The 25194-nt window shown below is 34.2% G+C and overlaps 1 protein-coding gene across 1 annotated transcript; it reads left to right on the top strand.

The window, feature by feature from the left end:
• The first annotated feature begins 870 nt into the window (after positions 1-870).
• ANGPTL5 (angiopoietin like 5) lies at positions 871-16826 on the top strand. The gene is made up of 8 exons (XM_074337124.1): positions 871-1035; positions 3025-3169; positions 4832-4935; positions 5831-5924; positions 8509-8609; positions 10273-10393; positions 13205-13390; positions 16309-16826. Exons 1-8 carry the CDS (start codon positions 943-945, stop codon positions 16626-16628), a joined length of 1164 nt encoding a protein of 387 aa, XP_074193225.1. The 5' UTR covers positions 871-942; the 3' UTR covers positions 16629-16826.
• Positions 16827-25194: the final 8368 nt, after the last annotated feature.

Here is a 25194-nt window from a genome sequence, read left to right on the forward strand (position 1 = left end):
TTAAAATTTGAGCCCAGTTAGCCACCAGGAGCCTTTCTTACTACCATGTTTCTTCAAAAATAAGGTCTTATATTATTTTTTGCTCCAGAAGATGCATTAGGGCATATTTTCAGGGGATGTCTTATTTTTTCATGTACAACAATCTACATTTATTCAAATACAGTCATGTCATCTTCTGGAACATCGTCTTAACATACCAAATGTGTCTGTCTGGCTGACAATCTTAACTGGGGCTTATTTTTGGAGTAGGGCTTATTTTTGGGGAAACATGGTATGTATCTTTTTTTCACAGGGTGTACAGTAGAAATAGTTCCAAGGTAACAAATACTATTCCCACTTCATCACTCATTTCTACTTTCTCATTATTTTTATGCAAACCAGTTCACAATTATTGAGGTATATATTATCAAAGGCATTTTTTCCTAAGGCAAACAAACAAACAAACTGACTGATAAATACTAGATGAATTTATCAATTCATTTGTCTATGTATCTATGTATCTATGCATCTATGCATCTATGCATCTATGCATCTATGCATCTATGCATCTATGCATCTATGCATCTATGCATCTATGCATGCATGCATGCATCTATCTATCTATCTATCTATCTATCTATCTATCTATCTATCTATCTATCTATCTATCTATCTATCTATCTATCGCCTATATTCCAAAAGCATGGATTTATAATGCAGGCATGTAGTGATAAAAAAGGGTTTTTATAACTTCAAATGATAGGCTTTCTAGAGGTTACCTTGTTTTTCATATGAAGGGCGTTGTTTCAAACGAGGGCATGGAAACTAATAGTAAGTATTGCCTTCTGTTTTTTTTGTACACTTTCCAGAAGGTTTTGACTGAAGACTCTATGCACTGTAGTTCTTTCCACAGAGAGCTGACTGATACTTGAAGAAGTTTTTTATTTCTCGAAGAAAAATACTATGTATCTTTCCCAAGCCTCACTTTTGCTCTTAAATGTATTTATTTTTATTTGTGGAGAAGCTATGCAAGGTAACTGTGTACATCAATCTACGGTAAGAGCTTCAGCAGTATTATTTTAGCTAGGAAAGCATGATTATTTGGTTTTAAAAATACATATTAGATGTTTGAAAAGATTAATTTTACTACCCAGTATAATTTATGGAAAAATTAGTCTTTATTTAGAAATGCTGAATCTTTGCTTAAATGATGTTATATTTAAACTTAGGAAACCATAAACTGAGAATTGAGTCTGAACACTTATCTTGTGAAAATGTTTTTTTTTTTTAAATTGCAGGCCTTGGTTAAAATATTAGCTAGCAAATGTCTGATTAACTTTGATAATGAAATATCCGGTAGGTCATTTAAAAATTCACTTAAAAACTATTCTATAAAATTTTATATTTCAAATAAAGTATTATGAGTGATTACCTAGGAAATTAGAAAATTTTATTCAAAACAATGTCAGAGTAGTAGGTAATATAGTATGTACAATACTATGAGTTGATGGGGATTTGAATTCTGCATATTTAAATGTTGGTTTATTGTTTTTAAATGTGATGAAATGTATTGACCACTGTATGAATAGCAAATTTCAAAGTTCCAAGGTTGAAGAAAGAATAAATTCTAGGAAAGCTACAGAAATATTAATAATCTAATTCTCTAAAATACTAAATATTTAAGAATCTTATTTAGATCTGAAAAAATATAGTTGTAATCTAGGTGTTTTTTTTTTAAACATCTAGTATGTCAGTTATTATAGGAATAGAAGAGAAAGAGCAAAAGGTTAAAAATAGATTTATGTAACAAAACGTGAATATATTTTGGTGGGCAGATACCTTTTATAATATGTTTAGCTCTTTACGTTTCTCTCAATATCCAGGTTGAAGAAAGACAAAACTTGTTATTATTTTCTTATAATAACAGGTTTATCTAAGTCTATATAACTTCTACCAAAGAATATTTTAACATTGAAGACACCAATAGTACCAACAAGAATAGATACCTTTGGAATGACAGACTTTTAAAAATGACATTTGTTGTTGATTTTTCAAAGCAAAATACCATGCCTTTTTCCTATTATTAGTGATACCTTTAAAACCCGATATTACTTTTCAAATCTCTAAATACTTTAGCTTGTACAAAAGAGACAATTTTCCTACACATTCCTCCTACCCCTCTTCCCCACCTCCGGACATGATTCTTGTTAATTGGTGGCAGAAAATCTATTTGGCATAGAAATGTAGATATCTCAGTGAATCTTCTTAGCCCATGTTCAAGGAACTCCAAATTGCAAGATTCCTGGAAGAAGGCTGGCTCAGCACTGCATCACACATAGAAATGTGCAAAAGGTCAAGGTCAAGGTCATAGAGACATAGTTATAGGAAGTAGACTCTAAATGTAGTTGGCTCTCTGTATCCATGGGGTACAGAGGGCTAACATATTCAACAAGCTGTGAATTGAAAATATTTTGAAAAAAGGTTACATTGTTGCTGACATTTACCATGTAGTTAGGCCTACAATGATTGCATATACACTGAACAGATACAGACTTTTTTTTTTGGTCATTATTTCCTAAACAATACAGTATAACAACTATTTAAAGAGCATTTACATTGTATTAGGTATTACAAATAATTTATATATGATTTAAAGTACAGGAAGATGCGCATTATGTTATATGCAAATTCTATGCCATTTTATGTAAGGGACTTGAGCATTAGTGGATTTTGTTATCTACAGAGGTCCTGGAACCAGTCTTCCATGGATATCAAGGAATGACTATAAATCCTTTTGGAATTTGAGAAGAAAAAAGAAGAGCAAAAGTATTGAATTAACATATACCTATTCATACCCCAAAATCTACCCATAGCGTTTATTTGTGGAAGCTTGAACTAACGAACTCATTACATTTTCTTTTCTAATGATAATCCTTATTATGTCATGAAATGTCATCTTTTCCCTATACCTTTTCTATTTATTGTGTATTAGCCCATATAACATACTTCATATACTTTTTCTTATTTCTATTTTTTAACGTAAAGGATTCTCCGGTAGTTAACATTGTAGAAGATATATCTAATGCAAACAATGAAAGTAAAAGTAATGATGCTGTTTATAAGGAAGATTGTGAGGAATCATGTGATGTTAAAACTAAAATTACACGAGAAGAAAAACATTTCATGTGTAGTAAGTATTAAAAGTAACAATTATAAAGGTATATGATTTATTATTTCTAGGGTAGACATAGACAAAATATACCTTTGCTTTTGTTTGGGTCATTCTATACATATCCTGATCATCCTAGGCCAGAAGTTTTGTGCTTGGCACATAGTACGTGCCTAGTAAATATTTGGTAAATGAATCAATCCTTGTTTTATGTAGCTCTGTGGCATCAATAGACCACAGAAGGAAGGGGCAAGCCAGAGGGCACTGAGAGTAGTATTGTATCAATTCGTCTAGGGCTATTTTTTTGCTTCCATTTGAAACACTAGGAAATTTCACCTTAGTTTTGAGGGGGGAAATTCAATACTGAATAATTGCAGCAATTGGTATAAGTTCACAGCAATTTATGCAACAAAGCATAAAAACAAAAAGTTTTAAAATATCAATTTTTGTTTATGTTACTATATGGTAACAATGTAGTTATTTTCATGGTGTGTTGTATGTATATAGTGGGATGGGATGAAGAAGGGGAATCAGAAATGGAGAAGGTGATGATGATCTGATGCAGCTCTTACAGGACTTTAATTCCTAGGTCAGAAAGTATACAAAGCTCATTTCAATGTGCTTAATACTGTATGTGTAACACAAGTGTCTCAGGCTTCTCAAACCAGTGAGTACAGATTTAGGTCCACTAACAGCTGTCTAAAATCAGGAAGAATCTAACAGAAAGTGAGAGACTGAAGTGAAAAAGAGAGATGAAGCAGAGTGAAATAGACTTTAAAATATCAAGAATTATTAATGTGATTCTATTGCTAGAGTGAAAGTTAAGAACATAGAAAGAAAATATTTTTTTTTAAAGAATGATGTATGCAACAATGTGCAGTTCCTTTTGTTATAAAGGACATTATCAGTATAAGTAGAGAAACTTGCATGTGGTCTGAGAAATACATAATAGTCAATGTTTATTTTCTGGTTTTGATGGTTGTGTTGTAAAGAATGTCTTTGGTGTAAGAAATACACACTGAAATATCCAGGGACATCATGGCAGCATACTCTAAAATGATTTAGGAAAAAGTTTTTTGTACTATTCTTACAAATGTTTTATAAGTAAGATTGTTTTAAAATTATAAAAGTCTAGTGAAAAATTCACAAAAATATAGTGAAAATTCAATCAGAAACCAACCAACCAAAACTTTTGACTAAGGTTTATTATGTGTGTCTATGTATATGTTTGCAATTTGTTTATATAAAAATACAGCATTAATAGAAAAAAATTCAAAGAGATTTATTTTAAAAATTAAATTGCATGAAAGGGGATTATTATAACCTTTTACTTTCTTAAATAGTAAGAATGGATGAGTCTTGGACTTTCTGCTTCTACACCTCTCATCTTATAAAGTGAGAATTGATATTCAGAATTTTGTCTCTCAATTATATCAGATTATATTATCTGAAGGTAATCATAATTATTAGGAAGCATAGTTTTATTAAGAATTGTTAAAACAATTGTGCTTTTGGTTAATCCTGAGTTAAAAAATATATATACTAACTGGAATATATAATTCTGAGTATTTAGAGATATTGTTTACATATTTATTCAAAATCATGTGAAAGCCGTTATTTTTCATTGTAATTAGTTTCTATAATAATATAATATTTAGCAAACACTTTTTATTATGATTTAAGGAAATTTGCAAAATTCTATTATTTCTTACACACAAAGTACCAAAAAACTACTAAGAACTATAATGGATGAGCAACAAGCTTCCTTGGATTACTTATCTAATCAGGTATGAATTTTTTTAGTATTGTGTGGTTATTGTATGTATGCACTGATATAATTATCTAGAGGTCCAATTATTTAATTTTGTAATGCATTTATGTCCAGACATCTAATTAGTGCGTACTATGTTAAAGGCACCACAGTAAGCCTCAGGGAAACAGAAAGCAGTAACACAAAAATGGACCTCCACTTAAGGGTTATACAGTCTAGGAGAGCAGAAAAATGTGTTGCAAATGTTGTGAATGCTGTTAGAATGACAAAAAAAAAAAAAAGATATGCAAGATCTGAGATTCGAGAAATCTTTTCAGATGATAGAGCTCATGAGCTGAGTTGTGAAAGATAAACAAATGCTTCAAATGTCACAAAGGTTAGGTAAGAATGAGAGGGCATTTCATTCTGGGGAACTGCTTGGAATTGGTGCAGCGGTGGAGTGGCTGATGAGTCAAGGGTGCCTAAGGAAAATTGACTTATAGAAATAAGAACGAAATCATACCACACTAAGAGACACCATAGTGTCTGAGCAGGGAAATGAAATAGTTAAATTGGCAGCTGGTTGGGAGGATGACTTGAGGGTGGGCAGAGGCTGGAGGCAGGGAAACCAGGTAAGAAACTACAGCAATGGTTCAGGCAAGATACTATAAAGAACAGATCTGCAAGGGCCGTCAAATGAAGAAATGAGCAGATAAAAGCAATGTGCAGGAAGTAAATGGTAGTGACCTTAATAATTGCTATTTAGCTATGTCTTTCCTACTTTGTTAAAACAGGGATTCAATGTAGAAATTGGACATTATATACATTTCAGAGCTGGATTTGTAAGAGGCTTAGAGATATCAGTTATAAAATTCAGATAAAGGAGGTTTGTTCAAATATAAATTTGCTTAAATATGTGCATGTGTATTTAGGTTAATGAGCTCATGAATCGAGTTCTTCTTTTGACTACTGAAGTTTTTAGAAAACAACTGGATCCTTTTCCTCACAGACCAGTTCAGTCACACGGTAAGAACTTTGGTATTTCAGCCTTTTCATACTTGTCTTTTATTGCTTAAAATTTTCCTGGACAGGTTGGTGCATTCAGCAGTTTTGTTTAAAAAACACAGCTCACTATTATCTAACAGACTGGAGGAATAATAGCTGCCGTTAAGCAAACTTCAACCCAAACTGTGTGTACTTTCTTAAACTGGGAAACTTCTGTTTAAAAGCCATGACTGTATACAGATATCCTGAATCTGTTGAAAATAGCATAGTTTATGTAATTAAATTCTGGGCTCCCCTTTACATTTTATAAATAATTAATCTTCAGTTAAAAGAAAAGAACTTTCAGAGTTCCTTCCACCTGTAAAAAATTATTTTTGACATCTTTGGAACACATCAAATTGGGGCTTAAAATTTGAAAAGAAAAAGAAATAAAGCAGAAATAAACTGGAATTTAATACTTTTTTTGTACTAAAATACACTATAGTAATTCCCAGAGGTTTGGGTTTCTAAGAAAAATGCCCCACAAATTTTACAAATATGAATCAATATTAAAAAGTTCCAAGCAGATGAATATTATTGAGGACCTAGTAGTGTATCACCTGTCTTCTTTCCTTGCAAAGGGAAGAGAATGAATAGTTACTGTGACTCTCCTCTGTGTCAGGCATAGACAGACATGTTATTTCATAACATTTTCACATGTTATTTTTTTATTTTTTTATTATTTTAATGTATCTCACTTGTTTTCCATAACCACCCCTAGGTAGGTAGTATAACGTGGTAGTGAAGAGCATGGAGTCTGATGTCAGACTTATTTCTTCAAATCCCTCATCCACTGTTTTCTTGTCAGTAAATTGATGGTACCTACCTCATAAGGTTGTTCTGAGGATTAAGTGCATAAATACATGAAAAGTCCCTAAAATATAGCCTGATATGTAGTAAGACAATATAAGGGTTTGCTGTGATGGTGATCATCATCAGATGAGGAATATGCAGCCCAGAAAAATCTAAATAATCTGTTCATGCTTATTTGAATGGTGATGGCAAAGCAGATATTCCAACCCAGATCAGTCTTTCCTTGTGCACTATCATATTTCTGAGCATAAAGTTATTATAGAATGTCTCAGCAATTCAGAACAGAGGCAACAAATCGATGTCTGCTGGAAATGAAGGAGAAAGCAAACAATTTTATAGCTAACATTTGTAGATGACATCTTCTCAGTACTTACTGTATGCTACAATATGCTAAGTGCTTTATATAATGCCTTATGATGTAAATCATCAGAATAACACTATGAAGGGCATTCCATTGTGGGGAACTACTTGGAGTTGGTGCAGGGGTGGAGTGGCTGATGAGTTAAGGGTGCATTATTATCATGATCATTATTATGATATTCCACATGATGAAAAAAAGAGCATCTTAGCTAATATTCTCAGCTAGTAAGAAGGAGAACCAGCTCTCTAACCCAGGCTCCTGGCTCTGGGGTCCTAGGGTTTCACATGTTTGTTTCTCTGGGTAATTGACACTTGTAAGGGTTGAATTTATTTTATGACCTTTATAAAAGATAATACAAAGTAATGTGTCTTAAAATAAAATGTAATATCTATATCCACACACTATGTTTACAATTCTCTGGAATGCGTTGGAGAGGGTGATTATAGGGTGCTATAGTTCTGTTGTCAACAGATCAGGCTCCAGCTTCCAGATCAATTTCTTCGTCGTGAAGAAAATGATTTTTCCCCTCTTCTCCCTTTGCTATGGGTAATAATGTCCCCAACACATCAGAGTCTCTGAAAATAGAGTAGTCAATGGTATGTTGAAAGTAGTTAATCTACTTATTCCTTTGGGTTTTCTCCTCTTCATACATATAGATTACCTTTACACATTATGCCCTCAAGATAAGCATAGATTCCTGAAAGGGCACTATTTATTGGGCAAGAGAATGTATAATTATTATAAAATATATTAAATAAATGTTGATCCAAAATTAACACTATTGAATACTAATAGCTAACAGTGATGTTATGTTTATTGAAGCATACATTCTTTTTTTAAAATTATATATATATATTACTGGGGCATATTGGGGAACAGTGTGTTTCTCCAGGGCCCATCAGCTCTAAGTAGTTGTCCTTCAATCTAGTTGTGGAGGGCGCAGCTCGGTTCCAAGTCCAGTCGCTCTTTTCAATCTTTAGTTGCAGGGGCGCAGACCACCATCCCATGTGGGAACCGGCAACCTTATTGTTCAGAGCTTGCTCTCTAACCAACTGAGCCATTTGGCCACCCCTCTGGAAGCTCAGCAGCAGCTCGTTGTCTTCAACTAGTTGTGGAGGGAATCGAACCGGCAATCCTGTTATTCAGAGCTTGCATTCTAACCAACTAAGCCATCTGGTTGCCCCTGCAGTGTACATTCTTTAATCCCAGTTCTTCCATATATTTCCTCCTATTTCTAAAATTGAGATCATTTTTCATTTCTAAGAGTTAAAATCATCATACCTTTAATGGAAATTATAATAATTTCAGACAGCACTATTAATTCTTTACACTAAAATGATTGCCTTAAATATACACTTAAAAATATTCTGAAAGCTAATTTTACTTTTTTAGGTTTAGATTGTACTGATATTAAAGACACCATTGGCTCTGTCACCAAAACGCCAAGTGGTTTATATGTAATCTATCCAGAAGGATCAAGCTACCCATTTGAGGTAAAGTTTTCCCTTATTATATCAATAGAATAAGCATCCAACCAACTTAATGTTAAAATTTACTAGTTTTAATATTTTTTTTCTTGAAAATTTTTAAACAAATTAGTAAAAGTTCCAGTTTCAAAATTTTGGTTTTCTGGAATTCTTTGTCCAAACCACAAACATCTAAAAGAACTAGAGAGTCTTTCACTTTTCTATTTGAGTTTTCATGGTTTATACTTTTTAAAGTAAATCCATTTGGTGCAAGATCTTAATATTATCCTTATAGTAAGCAGAACTGTGCAATATAAATACGCACTTACTTTAATTAGCTTATGGGTATTAGAAAATAATGGCGTGTTTTGCCTTGGAGCTTACTAAAAAATACTTCGATTTCTCTTCTTACATATAGCTATATATTTTTTGGATGACAAGTGATTCTATGTGATTGGATAAGAAATGAATAATTTTAAGAAAACATTCATTAAAGAGTGAGACAGACTGAGAAACTGATTCATTCTTAAATTGAATATGATAAATCACTCATGTCTATTCTTAGTAGTTCTATACTAGGATTTCTAGAAAGAAGAAATTTCTGCTAGAAATTATGTGTTATTTACAGGACACACACATATATATTTTCTGGGTACTTTTTTGTGCTTAAGAAAGTTTATGGTACTGATATCATACCTTATTAATAGTTTTTATTGCATAACAAAATGATTTTTTGTAAGTAGATACTACCAGTTTCTCAGAGTTACTAACATTATTTTTTGACATCTATTCACAAGGTGTCAAAAATTAGGAATTAGTTGGGAAGTAATTTTAAATTACTTAAATTACTTCACCTACAGATTCAAAAATGGGCCTGGAGAGATGTGGAAAAAGGAAGGCCCCTAATTTTTGAAGCATGGGATGCATAATTACCTCTTTTGTGGGAAAGTGTTGGTTCCTTAACTTCCTCCACCCTGCCTTTCTCTGTGCAAGGGAAGTTTCTAAGGGAGAGGATTACTCTGGTTTCCTCCCTATATCACTTGTATGGATTCCCTACAGTTGTCCTCTTAGGGGCATTTTATTAGGTTGATGCAAAAGTAATTGCGGTTTAAAATGTTAAAAATAATTTCAAAAACCGCAATTGCTTTTGCACCAACCTAATACACGGTACCACCACATGCATCTATGAGCGCCTGCTGACAGGGACACAGATAATGACTTTCTGTCTGAAAATTCCAGTCCAAACACAGGCTTTTGGAGAAAAGAACAATCAAAGACAGGCAGATGGCCATAGTTAACACTGTTTTATTTTTAAATCAGCATTTTTAATTCAAAGGAAAAGTTAATTTATAAAGAAATACATCACTCTTCCATATCTTATAGGTACTGCTATTCAACTGAAAAATATTTAGAGTTAAGGAGTAACAGAATAACCTTAAAATGCTACAAACACCAGTACATTTAAAAAAATGACTGATACACAGACTGTACTTAGGTTACGTACAAGTTTGCTTTCATGATAAACAAAATTATGTTTAGAAATTAAAAATATGAATATATTAATGTCATACAATTGCATTGAAACTTTTAAGTGAAAGTCTTTCTTTAAGCTTAAGGGTGAAGAATGAGTTTTATATCAAAGAATGAAAATAATAGTATGTTATTTTTGTCTTTTCTGGGTCTATTTTAGGTAATGTGTGACATGGATTTCAGAGGAGGTGGATGGACTGTGATACAGAAAAGGATTGATGGGATAATTGATTTCCAAAGGTTGTGGTGTGATTATCGGGATGGATTTGGCGACCTGTTAGGTCAAATTTTATTTATTTCTCCTTTATCTTTTTTTTTTTGTATTACACCTATAGATTGTGTCTCTTGATCAAATCATTTAGTAAAAATAGTGAACTGAACACTAAAATATGACTTAAATCAGTCTCTTAATGTGACAAATTATTTAAAATAAGTATATCTTCAGTTGGAAATATTTATTTTTAGATACCTGTTAAAATGTATCTAAAAATAGATTTGACTGAAAATTCTAAATTAGGTGTTTATTTAGTATCTACTATGCACCCAGCAGAATTCTGGCAGGCGCTCAACAACTATTTGTAGAATGAAAAACTGAATGGGCAGGGTGGTCCTAAACCTTGAAATTCTTTAGATGTGTGCTGTGTCTACACAAGCAAATGAAATAAAAAATTTAAGTATGTGGTTGTACAAATTCAAATAATGTGAACTGGAAGTAATAAAAATATCAATTAAAATCACTATGTTCAAAATTTGAAAAATATAAACCTCAGATTGATTGTATTATCTGTTTACATTATTGCCACACAACAGCATCACTTTTGCTGGGTGAATAGAAATATCAATATTTCTGAACATTGTATAATTTTACATTCATTGGGATGTTTGCGGGTAATTTAGATCATTTTTATGCTGTTATTTGAAGTTACTGTTGTTATAATTTAAATTTTTAGCATCCCATAATAATGTCATCCAAGGATTTAATACTGAATACCAATGATTTTTAGGAGGAACAGGAAATGTAATAAAATATTATGTGTAAGGCCAAATAGCTGCCATGCTATGGAGTGCAGTTAATATACCAGTATTTTCTTAGCATTAACCTCTAAATGTCCAGTGAGTGCTTCCTTCTGAATTCAGGCTCTGAATTGTCATCTTCCTTACATTATGCTTATTTCTATGGGGAAATGATGAGATTTTTGACAGAAAGGTTTTCAGGCAGTTATCCTTCACTGCTTTGTACTTGGCGTACATTTTTTAAAAACTTGAGTTTAAGTTAAATATATTGTTAAGTTTTAAATTTGAGGGTAGGGTAGAGGGGAAAGAGGGCAAGGACTTTTAAATAGAGAGTTATAGGATAAAAGACATTACACAGACCCCTAGGGACCTGTCTTACTTCCTGTACTTCTTTTTTCCTGTACTTCTTCAGGATAATTTTCAATTCTAAGTGAGTGTGTAGCTAAAATACCCCTGTAAGCCCTGGGGAGGCAGTTAGTATCTTAGCTATATTTCTAAGAGTTTCAATGCTGTCACTCTCTTCCCCAACTCTTTGAAGTTTGTTTTGACTAGACCCTTACTTCCTTTAGTAATTTCATGATTCAGGTAGAGGGATACATAAGGTGGGACAATTAAGTTTGTGAACTCATTCTAGAAAAAGTGCTACATACCTCATTGCTAAATATCACAATGGTCACCTTAGAAGTACTCCCCTTGGGAAGCTGTGCATCGACACCAGCGCCTAGACCACCCTTCAAAGCAATTTGGGAACTCTTTTTCTGGAAGGGCCACCAGAGGTGTCATCGTATTACCCTTGATGTCCTGAATGTCATCAAAATGTCTTCCTTTCAATATTTCCTTTATCTTTGGGTAAAAAAAGAAGTCATTGGGGGCCAGATCGGGTGAGTATGGAGGATGTTTCAACACAGTTATTTATTTACTGGCTAAAAACTCCCTCACAGACAGTGCCGTGTGAGCTGGTGCATTGTCGTGAGGCAAGAGGCATGAATTGTTGGTGAAATGTTCAGTTCGTCTAACTCGGGGTGTCCAAACTTTTTTCAACGTTTTTTACCAAGGGCCATATGCGGTAAAATACACAAACAGCCGGGCCACTCACTCGAGGTGAAATACGTATTGCCTCACCTGGTTTATTTAAGTAAACTAAACATATTTTTGGAATTTGCTGCGGGCCAATAAAAAATGGATTGTGGGCCGCAGTTGGCCTGCGGGACGCAGTTTGGACACCCCTGGTAACTTTTTCACGCATCCTTTTCAGCACTTCCAAATAGTAAACTTGGTTAACTGTTTGTATAGTTGGTACAAATTCATAATGAATAATCCCTCTGATACCAAAAAAGGTTTACAACATCGTTGCAACAAGCTTGTGAACTTAATTGTCAGACCTCGTATGTCAGAACGGGAGCATACACATTTAGGTTATGCCATGATGTTGGCTAGAACATGCAAGGAGTATGCAGCCTGAATTGGGAGGCAGGGAGGGTTTAATGATTCATACTGGATCTACAATCTTGGAAATATTGACCCTAAACCTGGGAATCTCCATCCAGTGTTGCTATATTATGTTTCCATTCGTAGGTAATTCACAAGCTGCATTATAACAAAGAAATATTTATTCACAAAGCATTATTCTCAAAGACAGAAAAAGTAATTTTAACTGAACATTATCAAGAAATGTGTCTTTAGGAGGTGCTGATTTGGAGTTTAAACCTCATATTCACCAATACCCATCATTTTTTTACCTGTCATAATATTTCACCTGGCTTTTTGTTGATATGTTTTAAGGTAAAACTTGACTTTTTACTTAATTAATCTTTAAATGAATTTTTGAATTTAATTGGGGGAAATAAAAATGAAACAGAGTCTAGTTATCCCCAGTCTAGTGAATTAGAAGTGGGAAGATTTTTTTTTTTGGTACATTAAGCAAACACTGATAATTTTAATGAGGGCCATCCAGTCACTCCAATGATTTATGTGAGCCATTTCAGAATTCTGAAACATTAAACACCACCAAACAGTCAATAATAGTTATTTTCATTTGTATTATAATATATTAAAAAAAGCTTATTTTATTTTTACAGGCGAATTTTGGCTAGGACTAAAAAATATTTTTTATATAGTAAATCAGAAAAATGCCAGTTTTATGCTGTATGTGGCATTGGAATCTGAAGATGACACATTTGCTTATGCATCATATGATAACTTTTGGCTAGAAGATGAAACGAGATTTTTTAAAATGCACTTAGGACGATATTCAGGAAATGCTGGTAAGTTTTTTATTCCTAAAATTATCCAGAAGATTTAAATATAACTGAGTCAATATTAGGTGAAGATAAAGGTAATGCACTTCTCTTGGTATAATCCATGAAGGATAATAGAAAAGATTAGGAATGAGAAAACTGGTCATATTTTGAGTTTCGAAACAGTGCTATGATTGTTGCACTGCATCATGGTTTTGAAGTGCTTTATACTCTTTGAAACAATTTGCCACAGGTAATCTCAGTTGATTCTTTAGATAGAGTCCTTGTGGTTTAGGCTGGGAAAGTATTATTGACATTTTCAAGTTCAGAGATGTTGGCATTTAGAAATCATAAAATGTTAGAGCTGATCTTCACTCTTCTCACTTTACAGGTGAAGCAATCTGAAAGATTATGTGATTTGCCCGAGATTCGCAGCTCACCACATCTGAGCAGGGCAAGAACCCAGGTTGATAGAACAACTAGCTTAGTACCTTGGTGCATCTACTCATTTCCAAATAAATTTAACTTGTTAGGACTTCAAAATACTTGATATTAAATTTACATTTTGATGCTAAAATTTTAAATTTGAGTTAAGAAATGCTAACTTCAGCTCTCTTTTTGCTCATCATGGTACTTGTTCATTGTTTATTTTTTAGTGTTAGAAATCCAAAAATAATATATTCCTAGATCTTTAAGTGATCACAGTATAGATGGGGTAGATAAATAAAACTGAACACAGATTACTGATGGAGCTTTGGAGGTTAAAAGGAGGGCAAAAATGATTCCAGTTGATTGCATATAGAAAATCATCATGGAAAGGTAGTTCCCAACAATGGGTTTATATTAGATTCAACCTGGGAAGCTTTTGAAAGTCCTGCAGAATCTCACTCAGTAAATTTGGGCCCAGGTATTTGCATCCACAATGTTGTCATCCTTATAGTTGAGAACCATTGATGATCTGTACTTGGAGGAATGCATAGGCTTTTGGCAAATGAATGTTGGCAAAGAGAGCAGCTTGAATCAAGGCGCAGAAGGAGGAAAATAACGGGTCTGAAGAGTTGTCTGGTATGGTTGGAAGCTCTGACATCTGAGGGAGGTTAGCCTTGTGACATTAGGTGAAAGTCTGAAATCTTTCAAGTATTGACGCAGAGGGAAAATTTTAAAGAGTTACAATATATAATTTTTAATGCTTCATCTCTAAAAGTGTAAATAATTATTAAGATATGGAAATACTATATTAGGAAAAGTTTATGTGGGGTTTCTCTAAAATATGATTAGGATCTAAGTGGAGAATAAATTTTATAATGGCAAAAAAGTTTCTTCATCACAGAATTCTAAAATTTTGACATGCCTTACACTACATTTTCCCAATATTATTGTTAAGTGACTTTCAATTGTTGATTGCATAATATAATCAAAATAAATAAAAGAAGTTGTCAATAGAATGTAAAGGTAGAAACATAGATAAAAACAATGGGGTTAGGTGTGATCATGTGTGTAGTAGAGGTGGCCTCAAATTTGACTTTTAGCTCAGAGAAAAAATAGAAATATGAAAGTTGAACATTTGAGCAATGCATTTGTTTAATGAAAAAGACATATATTCCTGATTCTAAAACTAAATAAGCTTGTCTGGGTTCTCAAGGAAAACAAAGTGCCATGTTCTCCAATTAATCTCTCACAGAAAACATGGTGGTGAGTTTTAGTTGGATATTTCTTAAATAATAGACGTAGGCATTATATTTTTGCAATAATTTATTAAATATAATCCAGAGAAGACCCAACCTGATGTGTGATCTTTCTGACAGTTGAACTTTGTTCAGGGAGTGTATCTGTGAAGGGATCGTATAATTTAGGCAGTGCTCCATAAGTACTGTATATCTCTCATCTGAACTTCTGAAAGATATTGTACTGTGTGGGTGTTGAAACTATATTCTCTCTGCAAATACTTGCAATGTGGGCATTTTGTGTCCCATGAAGAACCAAGTCAGAGGCTCTGGGTATAAGTTATAGGATAGGCCACCATTGCTAATGAAGCACTCCTCAAAGACATATCTCAAAAGATGCCAAACATTTGGAAGCATAATAAAACAAACGTGGGCTTTGAATTCTTTAAAGATTTTATATAGCTTCATTTTTAGTTCAAACATATTAGCAAAGTTCACCTACAGGTGAAATCTAGGTACAATGGGACTAATTAGAATCTTAGTTATATAAATTTTATAAAACAAAACATGACTCCTGCCCCCGCCACTTAGTTAAATGGGTTGCTTTGCCCAAGATATTTAATCTTTGAAGATTATTGTGAGTATGAGGGATATCATACATATGGTGTCCAAAGGAAACCCTTTAAAAATTGTATTGTTTTAATTTCTATCCAATTAATTCATATATCATGTGGAGAGCCTTGAAGAAAAGGCACATCTCAGTAGTGTATCTAATTTTTTCTTGAGGGCATTATAGGCATTTTATATAAACTTGGCTTACAAATAAAACCAAACAACTTTTGCAGTTACAAACTAAGTTTTTTAAAGGTTGAAGTTTCACATTCATTTATACCTCTGTATCTAAAGTGTTGCAAAATGTTAGTGGTGTGAAAATTTATTATGTGGAAATTATTTTCATTTCCTAAATTACCAATCATTACATTACTCTTCCCTGAAGAATGACAGGTGTATACACCATCATCTTTGGTCTATATTATCTGATTATGTCTATACTGCCAAACTTCCATTTTTGATTTTGATTTTATATCAAATGTCTACTTAAAGAACCCTATTCTGTTGAGGAATTCATCATCAGATTTTGGAATATTACAATCTAGAGGAGAGTTTGTAATATGGTACCTTGTAGGAAATAATTTAATTTTAATTATTATTTTTTTAATTATTTAATTTTTAATAAAATAATTTTCAATTTAGTCATTAAAAAAATTCTGTTTTACCCAGGTGATGCATTCCGGGGCTTCAGAACAGACGATAATCAAAATGCAATGCCTTTCAGCACATCAGATGTTGATAATGATGGATGTCACCCTGCATGCCTGGTGAGTGGTCAGTCTGTGAAGAGCTGCAGTCACCTCAATAACAACACTGGCTGGTGGTTCAACCAATGTGGTCTAGCAAATCTGAATGGCATTCATCACTTCCCTGGAAAATTGCTTGCAACTGGAATGCAATGGGGCACATGGACCAAAAACAGCTCGCCTGTCAAGATTAAATCTGTTTCAATGAAAATTAGAAGAACTTACAATCCATATTTTAAGTAATCTCATTTTAAATTATAATGCATGTTCCACAGTTATTTTTGGGTAATATGCGAAAGATTTCACATAGCTTCTCTTTTTATTGAGTGTTTCAAACATTTAAGCCAACATTTAACTATAGATGACATCTAAGGGGTTACAAGTATAATTAGAAATCTTTAATTTTGTAAGGTTTTATAAAAGAAAACATGGCTCAATATATGCTTTTACTACTAACTGTTTTAACAATATCTAATAAAATTTGTTTTAAGTGAATTGCAACTTGTTTTCCTGAAGTCTGTTGTCCCTTTAAAGGATTTTCCTTTTTCTTTAAAGCATTAAACCATACTAGATTCTTAGGAAAATTGAAGAGAACACTATGTTCATTTATATGTTCATTCTAAATGGTTACCTATATAATCTACAGATAATTTCTATTGAAGACAATTATAAGGACTAACTTTGTGCTTTTAGTATATAAATTTTGCATGATTTAAAAATCTTACTATTTCCAGGTGATTCCATAGTATTTTATAGGTAATAAGAGTTTTCTGCAAAAACAAGTCTTTATTCTTTTCACATTTTATTGTAGTTAATAATTGTATTCTTGTTTGTAATAAATTTACTGTACATTTATATCCTGATCAGTTGCATTCTAAAGTGCATTCACATCTTAACTCTTTTTAAGCCAATGGCAATGAACTTTAAGTGAAGGGCAGTTGAGGAAGAGTAAGACTACAGGTGGCTCTGGGAAGCAGGTCCCCTCCACTTGTTGCACTAAGTTTGAAGGAGTTGGAGTGGTAAGGATTCCATGGGAAAATACAGCTGGGCCAAGTGTAAGTTATTGATAAGAAAGAGGAAGGAAACAACAAAGAATTAGTGTCAAACAGAAAAGTATTTTGTCCAGAGTTAAGGGTATACAATGTCCAGAGGAGGGTAGAAGTAGCTGAAAAAGAGGACAACATTAAAAATACAAATGAAGATAAAGATATCAGGGTGAGATATCTGAGCCCAGAATAGGGCTAATATAGACCAAAACACAGAATCTGATTTGAGTTTAGGGATGGGCAAAAATGACACGGTCACTATTCAGAATTGCTTTCACTTTGATCTCCTCTCCATGCAGTGAATAAATCATGTACAGAACACACATGAGATAAGGTTGCGGGAGCATGAATGTGCTTCTCCAAGGCCTCCTGTGCATCTCATAGAAGCACAGCTGAAGTTCAGGTTGGAGGAGCACAGAACTGTGGGTTTTTTACCTACAGTGATAGTAACACCAGAAAAATTTATCTACAAATTAGGGAGATCATTTTGCTAGTTAGAAAGCCATATCTAATGTGTGGAATCTGGACTTTGAAATTCTTGCTGAGTTTGCATTGAGGGGCAATCTTCTTTATTGTACTGCAAGGTCTAGGGGCTTCACATTTTTATCCCACCATAAAGGTTAGGGAAAGAATTGAAACTTTGAGGGTAGAAGCAGAATGGGAATAAGAGTTAGGATGTTAAGGGAAAGATAGACCCAGAGAGTGCATGAAATTTTAATTTCTTTAGGCTTAGGAATGGGAAGATATGTTTGATTTTTGAATTGTTAAGGGACAATAGCCCCAGGATGCCTTGTGAGAAGCTGTGAAAGTGAGGCCTCAAACTCCATTGCAAAGAGAAGGTGTATCTTGGGTAATAATCCTGCATCTCAGACTCCCCAAAATGAAGTGACCTGACCTTTAGAAGTTAAGAAATCAGGATTATGGGTCCCTTTTTGCTATCTACCACCTCAACAGCATGCACACGTGTCTTAGAAGGAGGCAAAAAAGGTCTCAGTCAGTTGTCTATGATCTGAATTACATCATTATCAATTTATTTTTTCAGGATCTGAGGACTTCCCTAGATACATGGTCCCATTTAAAAATACAAACACTTTATTCTTTCTTCAACTTACATCTTAATTTTCAGTAAACATTGAAATTGTATCCAGTGAAAAATCAAAAGTATACAGATCAGAAAACTTTTCTTTATACCATCATAGCTGAGTTATAAATAGAAAAGTTAACATAATAGCTTTGAGAGCTATGGTTCTTTGAAGTACTCTAAAAGCAAGTAGTAATCTATTTAAAAGTAATTATTACTAAGAAACATAAACGACTCTAAATAGCAACACACTCATGATCTTTGATTAGAAGACTTGATGCAAAGGGCCCCAGATGTATGAAGTTGAGTAGTTGGGGGCGAGAGCCAAGAAAAGTTTTGAGTTGCAGGAACAATGTGTAAGGAGGACTGGTTGTGCCGAAGGGGTCACTGACACTGCCTCCCCGTAGATACCGTGTTTCCCCGAAAATAGGACCTAAGTGGAAAATAAGCCCTAGCATGATTTTTCAGGATGACATCCCCTGAGCATAAGCCCTAATGTGTCTTTTGGAGCAAAACTTAATATAAAACCTGGTCTTATTTTCAGGGAAACACGGTAGGACATAGGTTTTATTGAGAAAATAATGTACAGGCTGGTAGATAGGAGAGCCTACTTATCTTAACGAACAGTGTGATCTGGGAGGGCAATTTTGTAAGAGTATAAGCTTCAGGGTTGAGAAAGTGGCCTTGTTTGAAAGGGGGAGCCCACTGAAACTCAGTCAGTGGCTGGTACCTGCCTTCCCTTTCCGTTAAGCCACTGCAGACCCACTGAGCCTGTTATTTAATAAGTGACCCAAAGGAGGGAGATAAAGTCTCCAGGCTACACAGATTTGCTCTAAAGTAATCCGTAACTTTAAAATAAGGACACCATGAATGGTCAATAGGATTTTTTTGTTTTTTGAATTTTGAAACAAATTGAAGTGCTTCTGGAAGTGTTATAAATGAGAACAGATAATATGTTTGGAAAAAAAACATGATGGGGTCTTGTTGCATTGATTATGAAAATGTATTATAATTGTGAATTTTTGTTACTGTGTGATAAATTACCACAAACTTAGTGGTTTTAAAGGACACTCATTTAATAGCTCACAGTTCTGTAGGTCAGATGTCTGGCAAGGTGTGAGTAGGTTTTCTGCATAGGGTATTATGAGGCTTAAATCAAAGTATAAAAATGTTGAATCACTATTGTACACCTGAAACTAATATAACGACTATAATATTGTATACCAAATATACTTAAATTAACAAAAATATGTTATCCATGCTGAGCTCTTATCTGGTTTTGGGGACCTCTTCCAAGGTCATTTATTGTTGGCAGAATTAACTTCCTGTGGTTGTAGGATTGTCTATCTAGCTGTGAGCTGGGGCAGCTTTCAGCTCCTATTGCCTGCCTGCCGTTCCTTGCTATATGAACAGTTTATAAGATGGACATTTGCTTTCTTCCAGGCTAATCTAAACACATTTCTCTAACTTCCTCTTCTGTGGCCAGCCAGACTAGCCAGAGAAAACATACTGTTTTTAAAGAGCTCATGTGATTAGGTCAGGCCCAATTTAATAATCCCTATCGTAAGGTTAACTGATTTGGGACCTTAATTACACCTGAAAAACCTTTTCAAAGCAGTACATGGATTAGTGTTTAATTGAATAACAGGGAGAAAGTATATGTATAAAAGAGGTTGGGACTTTTGGGGCCCATCTTAGAATTCTGCCTACCTCAATAAAGTGGCAAAATTAAACCAATTACAAAGAGAAATACAGAAAAGTGAGTAGAATAGAAATTCTATAATGATAAGAAAATATACAATGTAGTATATGAGAAAAGTAATTTTATAGCATTGGAGGAAGAAACAGATTGATAAAGGATAATGAGGAATAATGGCTAACAATTTGAAAATAAAAAGGAACATCTTATTGTACAAAAATTAATTCCAGATTGATTAAATACATGAAAAACTCCAAATCATTTAACATTAGACAAACATATCAGTAAATCTTTTTATTTTATTTTATTTTAAAAGTAGAAAGATTTCATTTGATCACTTGAGTATTTGAAGCTGCTATATACCTGAAACACCATCAGCAAAATTAGAGACAAGTGAAAAATTAGAAAATGTATTTTCACAAATGACAAATTCTAACCCTTATATATAATGCATCCTAAAATATAAGAAGAGAATATCCTTGTAGAATAGGCAAATAACATGGACAGCATATAAGCGGTCAATAATTACATATTTATGAATATTCAATCACTGCTAACATTTAATATTTACTCATGGATCTGATTTAGTCCTTAGAAAAATCCTATAAGTTAGGTATTATTCTTACTTCACTGTGAAGAAAGTTGAATCCAATATATACTCACAGCTCTATCACTTATATGTTGGTGAACTGAATTTGAACACAGATATTCTAAAACCTTTCCACCGAGCTGAAACAGCTTGGTGTGGTGTACAATACGGAGGCTTATGTATATGTCTGGTCCTGCCTCCAATATGCTTCTTGTCCCCTTTGTGCAGTGAATGTTCTTATAAGTAAGGACAAGTCAATCGTTATGCTAGTCTGAAAGAGGTTTTCAGTGATGTTATAAAAAAGAGTTTGGAAAGCCACATTTGATGTAATAGGAGATACAAAAGGAGGTAAGAGAAAACAAAAAAACGAAACTTTATTGTCTATGGAAATTGGCCCAAACCAAGATTGCCATCAAACTCATAGTGGTTGCTTACTATGCAAAAAATGATTTCAGAGTATTTAGGACCTGTACTTTTAGTTCATAGAAACAAGCATAACTATTAATAGACAAGCTTCGAGAAATAGAAATAAGAAAAATTGAAAATATTGAAGCATAGAAAAGTCCATTTTTTATTTCATCGTTCCTAGTATTATACATTTAATATATTTATACTTTTTGTTTTCTATAAAAGCAGAGTTTAAGAAGTCAAATACTTGTTATTTGGCACTTAAGAATTTAATGTATTAAACATCTGGGAATAAGACTTGAGGTATTTCATTTTCCACTAATGCCCGAAACATTTTATATTTCAGCAAGGCTAGTCTTCTGAAGCTGAAACAAATAATATAATGAGAACTTTTGATTTCTTGTAAGTTATACAAATTTAATAGAAACACGTTTAATTTCCATCTTTAACAATACTGTAATTTCACACTTGGCTGTAAGTTTTGGGTAAAACTCCTTAAACATCTCAAAATAACATTTTGAAAACCTGCCAGATATACAAGAAGTAAACAGATTTAGTAGCATAAGTTGAAAATATCAAAGCAGCTGATAATCTAAAAATTAAGTACTTTCTTCAGTCTTCTACCATCTGGACAACAGTGCTTGAATTAAACCTTTAATTCTAAATGAATATGCATATAAACAGATACACTTTCTTTGCAATGCAATTGTTGTATATGCAAACCATTGTCTTGTCTCAGTTCAGATGTTCTCAATCCAACCAGTCCCTTCTAGGTGCCTGTGTCCCCTGGGTGTTCAAAAATGTTCTGGGCACTGGGGGCAGACATCTACAAGAGTAGCCAGATGACACCTTACAGTTTAGACTGCTTGTTCCTCTTAGGTGCTTAGGTGGAGATGCACTGGCCTGACAGAGCCAACACAACTTAAAATGGGAGAAGTTTGGGTAGAAAAAGGATTTATTTCTGCCCTAAACGAAGGTGTGAGGAAGAATAAAATCAGCTGTATTTATTGTGTGTGTGTGTGTGTGTGTGTGTGTGTGTGTGTGTGTGTGTTTTAAACACTATTTCTATTTGCTGAGGTAGGTAGAGTCATCCTCCTGGGGACCTGGACTAAGACCAGGACCTTTTCCTGGGGGAAAGTTTTTGGAGAATTGTTCCTCAGCTTTCACTTTTTCCCTAGAAAATAGGTAGTCCTGAAGGAAAAGTCAACTGGATTCCCTCCCACCCAAAAATGAATAAACAAAAACAGAAGTTAAGAGAATCTATTCCCTCCCCCATTGCTGTCAGCTTTCAAAGAAATGTCTAAAGATATTTTAAAGAGGGAAAGTGATCCTTGGCTCAAATGGGGTTTGCGCGGGCTTTGAGTATTCCCTGGAAGAAATCCCTGCACTAGGGCTCTAGCAGGCCACGCTGTCCCTTCTGTCATGCAAGCAAGTGGGAAGATCTGGCAGCTGGGGCCAGGGTACTATTCAGATATGTGGATCTTAGAGTGACACAGTGCCAGGTAGTGAAGTCTAGGATGTGGCCATGGGAGTGAGTGACAAATACAAACCTGTATCCTAAGGACTAGGATATTGCTGATATCCTCTAGGGTGATGGCAAGCCAGGCTATCTACTGGTTACACTTTGGGTGGAAAGAATGGCAGTCAGGTGGCCATGGTAGAATAAATGAAAGTGATTATATAGCAACCAGAAAACTGGGTTTGGTAATTAGATTCAGGAAGTCGTGTGTTTCCCTGGGTACTTTCTTGATAGTGTGAGCTCAGGATAAACAGATGGCAGCATCTAAGACCTACTCCAGAGCTGTCAGGATATAGATCCATGTGCCCCTGATACTGACCAGTGGTGGGAGTTAGAGAAATTTGAATGTCTGTCCCAGAGAGACAAGATTATATGAGTATTTGAGGAAGGCTCTGGTGGTTCTATAGGACCTGACTGTGAGTTGTGGGGGAAGGGTTTTGGAGGGATCTTATTTTCCTGAACTGGAATTTCAGCCTCCATGATTGTTCTGGTAAATTCCAACCCCAAACCTTTCTCTACCCAGACATGTACCGAGGTTGTTTGTAATAAATTTGCTGAAGTGTCAAAGAAGATTACGCAAGTCTCTGACTTAGATGATGGCCTGGATGCTAGATGATGTGAGGTGAACTGGTACTTAAAAGGAGATTCTTAGATACAGGGGTTGGTTGAGTGACCCTCAATTCTTGGACTCACTGCGAAAGTTCTTGAGCAGCATAAGCTTCTTTTCCACAACTACAACTCGTGTACCCTTTGTCTGTGGAATGCACCAACTTTGGTTGTTTGAATTGGGCAACCAGGTTTGAGTTTCTAGGCTTGGGAAGGGCAACATTCTCTTCGGTATCTATTTTCATGTACTACTGCTGAATATGTTGGCACTGCCCTGAGGTGGGACTGTCTTTGCTTATATTTTTCACAGGGTTTTGAGAGCCTCATTGGAATAGAATTTCTGAGGCTGCTCCTCCTGTACCTTTTATAAGAAAAGGTTGGTGGTATGGAACACATTACTAGTACAAAGGGTGCATTTGGATAATTAAAAGACTTACGAGGCCTCATAGAGCATGATCAATAAGGGCAAAAGATATAGCACAGGAGAAATAGAGTGCAAGCAAGCATTTGAAGCCCAAGACACTTCCCAGTGTTGCTCCCCAGTGTGTTTCTTATTTGCACAAGGATGTACTTTGTCTCCAGATTGAATAGCCAAGAATTGTGTGATGATAGATCTTTGTATTGGGAGAGGTTTTTAAAAGTTTTCATCAGGGTCTTTTATGTCTCCTTGGTCATGTAGTCAGTACAGGTCGTCCAGCTAGTTACACCGGGTATAAGCTATCAATTAACGAACTGGTCCTGACTGACATTAGGAGAGTTTGAACTTTAAAGAGCACATCGTAAATCATTAGCTCACTGCTCTTATCTTGGTTAAGAGTCAGTGCCAGAATCCCACACATTCCCAGAGATAAACATACAGTTATCCCGGACCATCTGTTAGATAACTATCCTATGCCATCTACCCTCTGACACTTGGTCACATCTTTTAAATTATATATTGCATATTATTCTTTTACCTGTAACTTTGGCTATTTATAGAATAGAAAAAAAAAGAACATTGAGTATTGTTTTAAATAGGTATTGTTTTAAATTTTTCAATTTACCAAATTTCCAGTACAAGCATGCTCTTAAACATGGACAAGCTTAATAATAGTTTTACCTCCTTCCACTATTGAAAATTTTGGGGGGGTGAAGGGATTGCTTTTATAAGAATTGAAATATAACTTACAAACCATAAAATCCAACCTTTAAAAGTATACAGTTCAGTGATTTTTAGTATAGTCACAAGATTGTATTACCATTACTACTATGTAATTGCAGAAAATTTTTATCCCCCAAAGAAATCCCATACCCATTAGCAGCCATTCCGCATTTACCTTTCCCTCCAGGCCCTGCAACCGCAATCTACTTCCTGTCTCTGCGGAACTGCCTATTATGAACATTTCGTATGAATAGACTTGTATAACATATTACTTTTCGTGATTGGCTTCTTGCAGTTAGCATAATGTTTTCAGGTTTCATCCATACTGTAGCATGTATCAGTACCTCATTCCCTTCTTTTCAAAAAACAGCTTTATTGAGATATAATTCACATACTATACAGTTCACACTTTTAAAGAGTACAATTCAGTGGCATTTAGTATATCCAGAGCTGTGCAACCATCACCACAATTGATTTTAGAATATTTTTATCCCATCTCTGAGTGTATCTTATTTGGAGTTTCTTGAGTTTCTTGGATATGTAGTTTAACAATTTTTATCAAATTTGGGAAGTATTTGGTCATTATTTCATCAGATTTTTTTTTTAATACTCCTTTCTCTCTCTCCTCTCCTCTTGGACTCCCATCATGCATATGTTGATACAGTTGATGGTGTCCCACAGGTCTCTGAGGCTTTATTCATCTTTCTTTATTCTTTTTTC

This window comes from Rhinolophus sinicus, linkage group LG06, assembly GCF_036562045.2.
Source record: "Rhinolophus sinicus isolate RSC01 linkage group LG06, ASM3656204v1, whole genome shotgun sequence".
Lineage (NCBI taxonomy): Eukaryota > Metazoa > Chordata > Mammalia > Chiroptera > Rhinolophidae > Rhinolophus > Rhinolophus sinicus.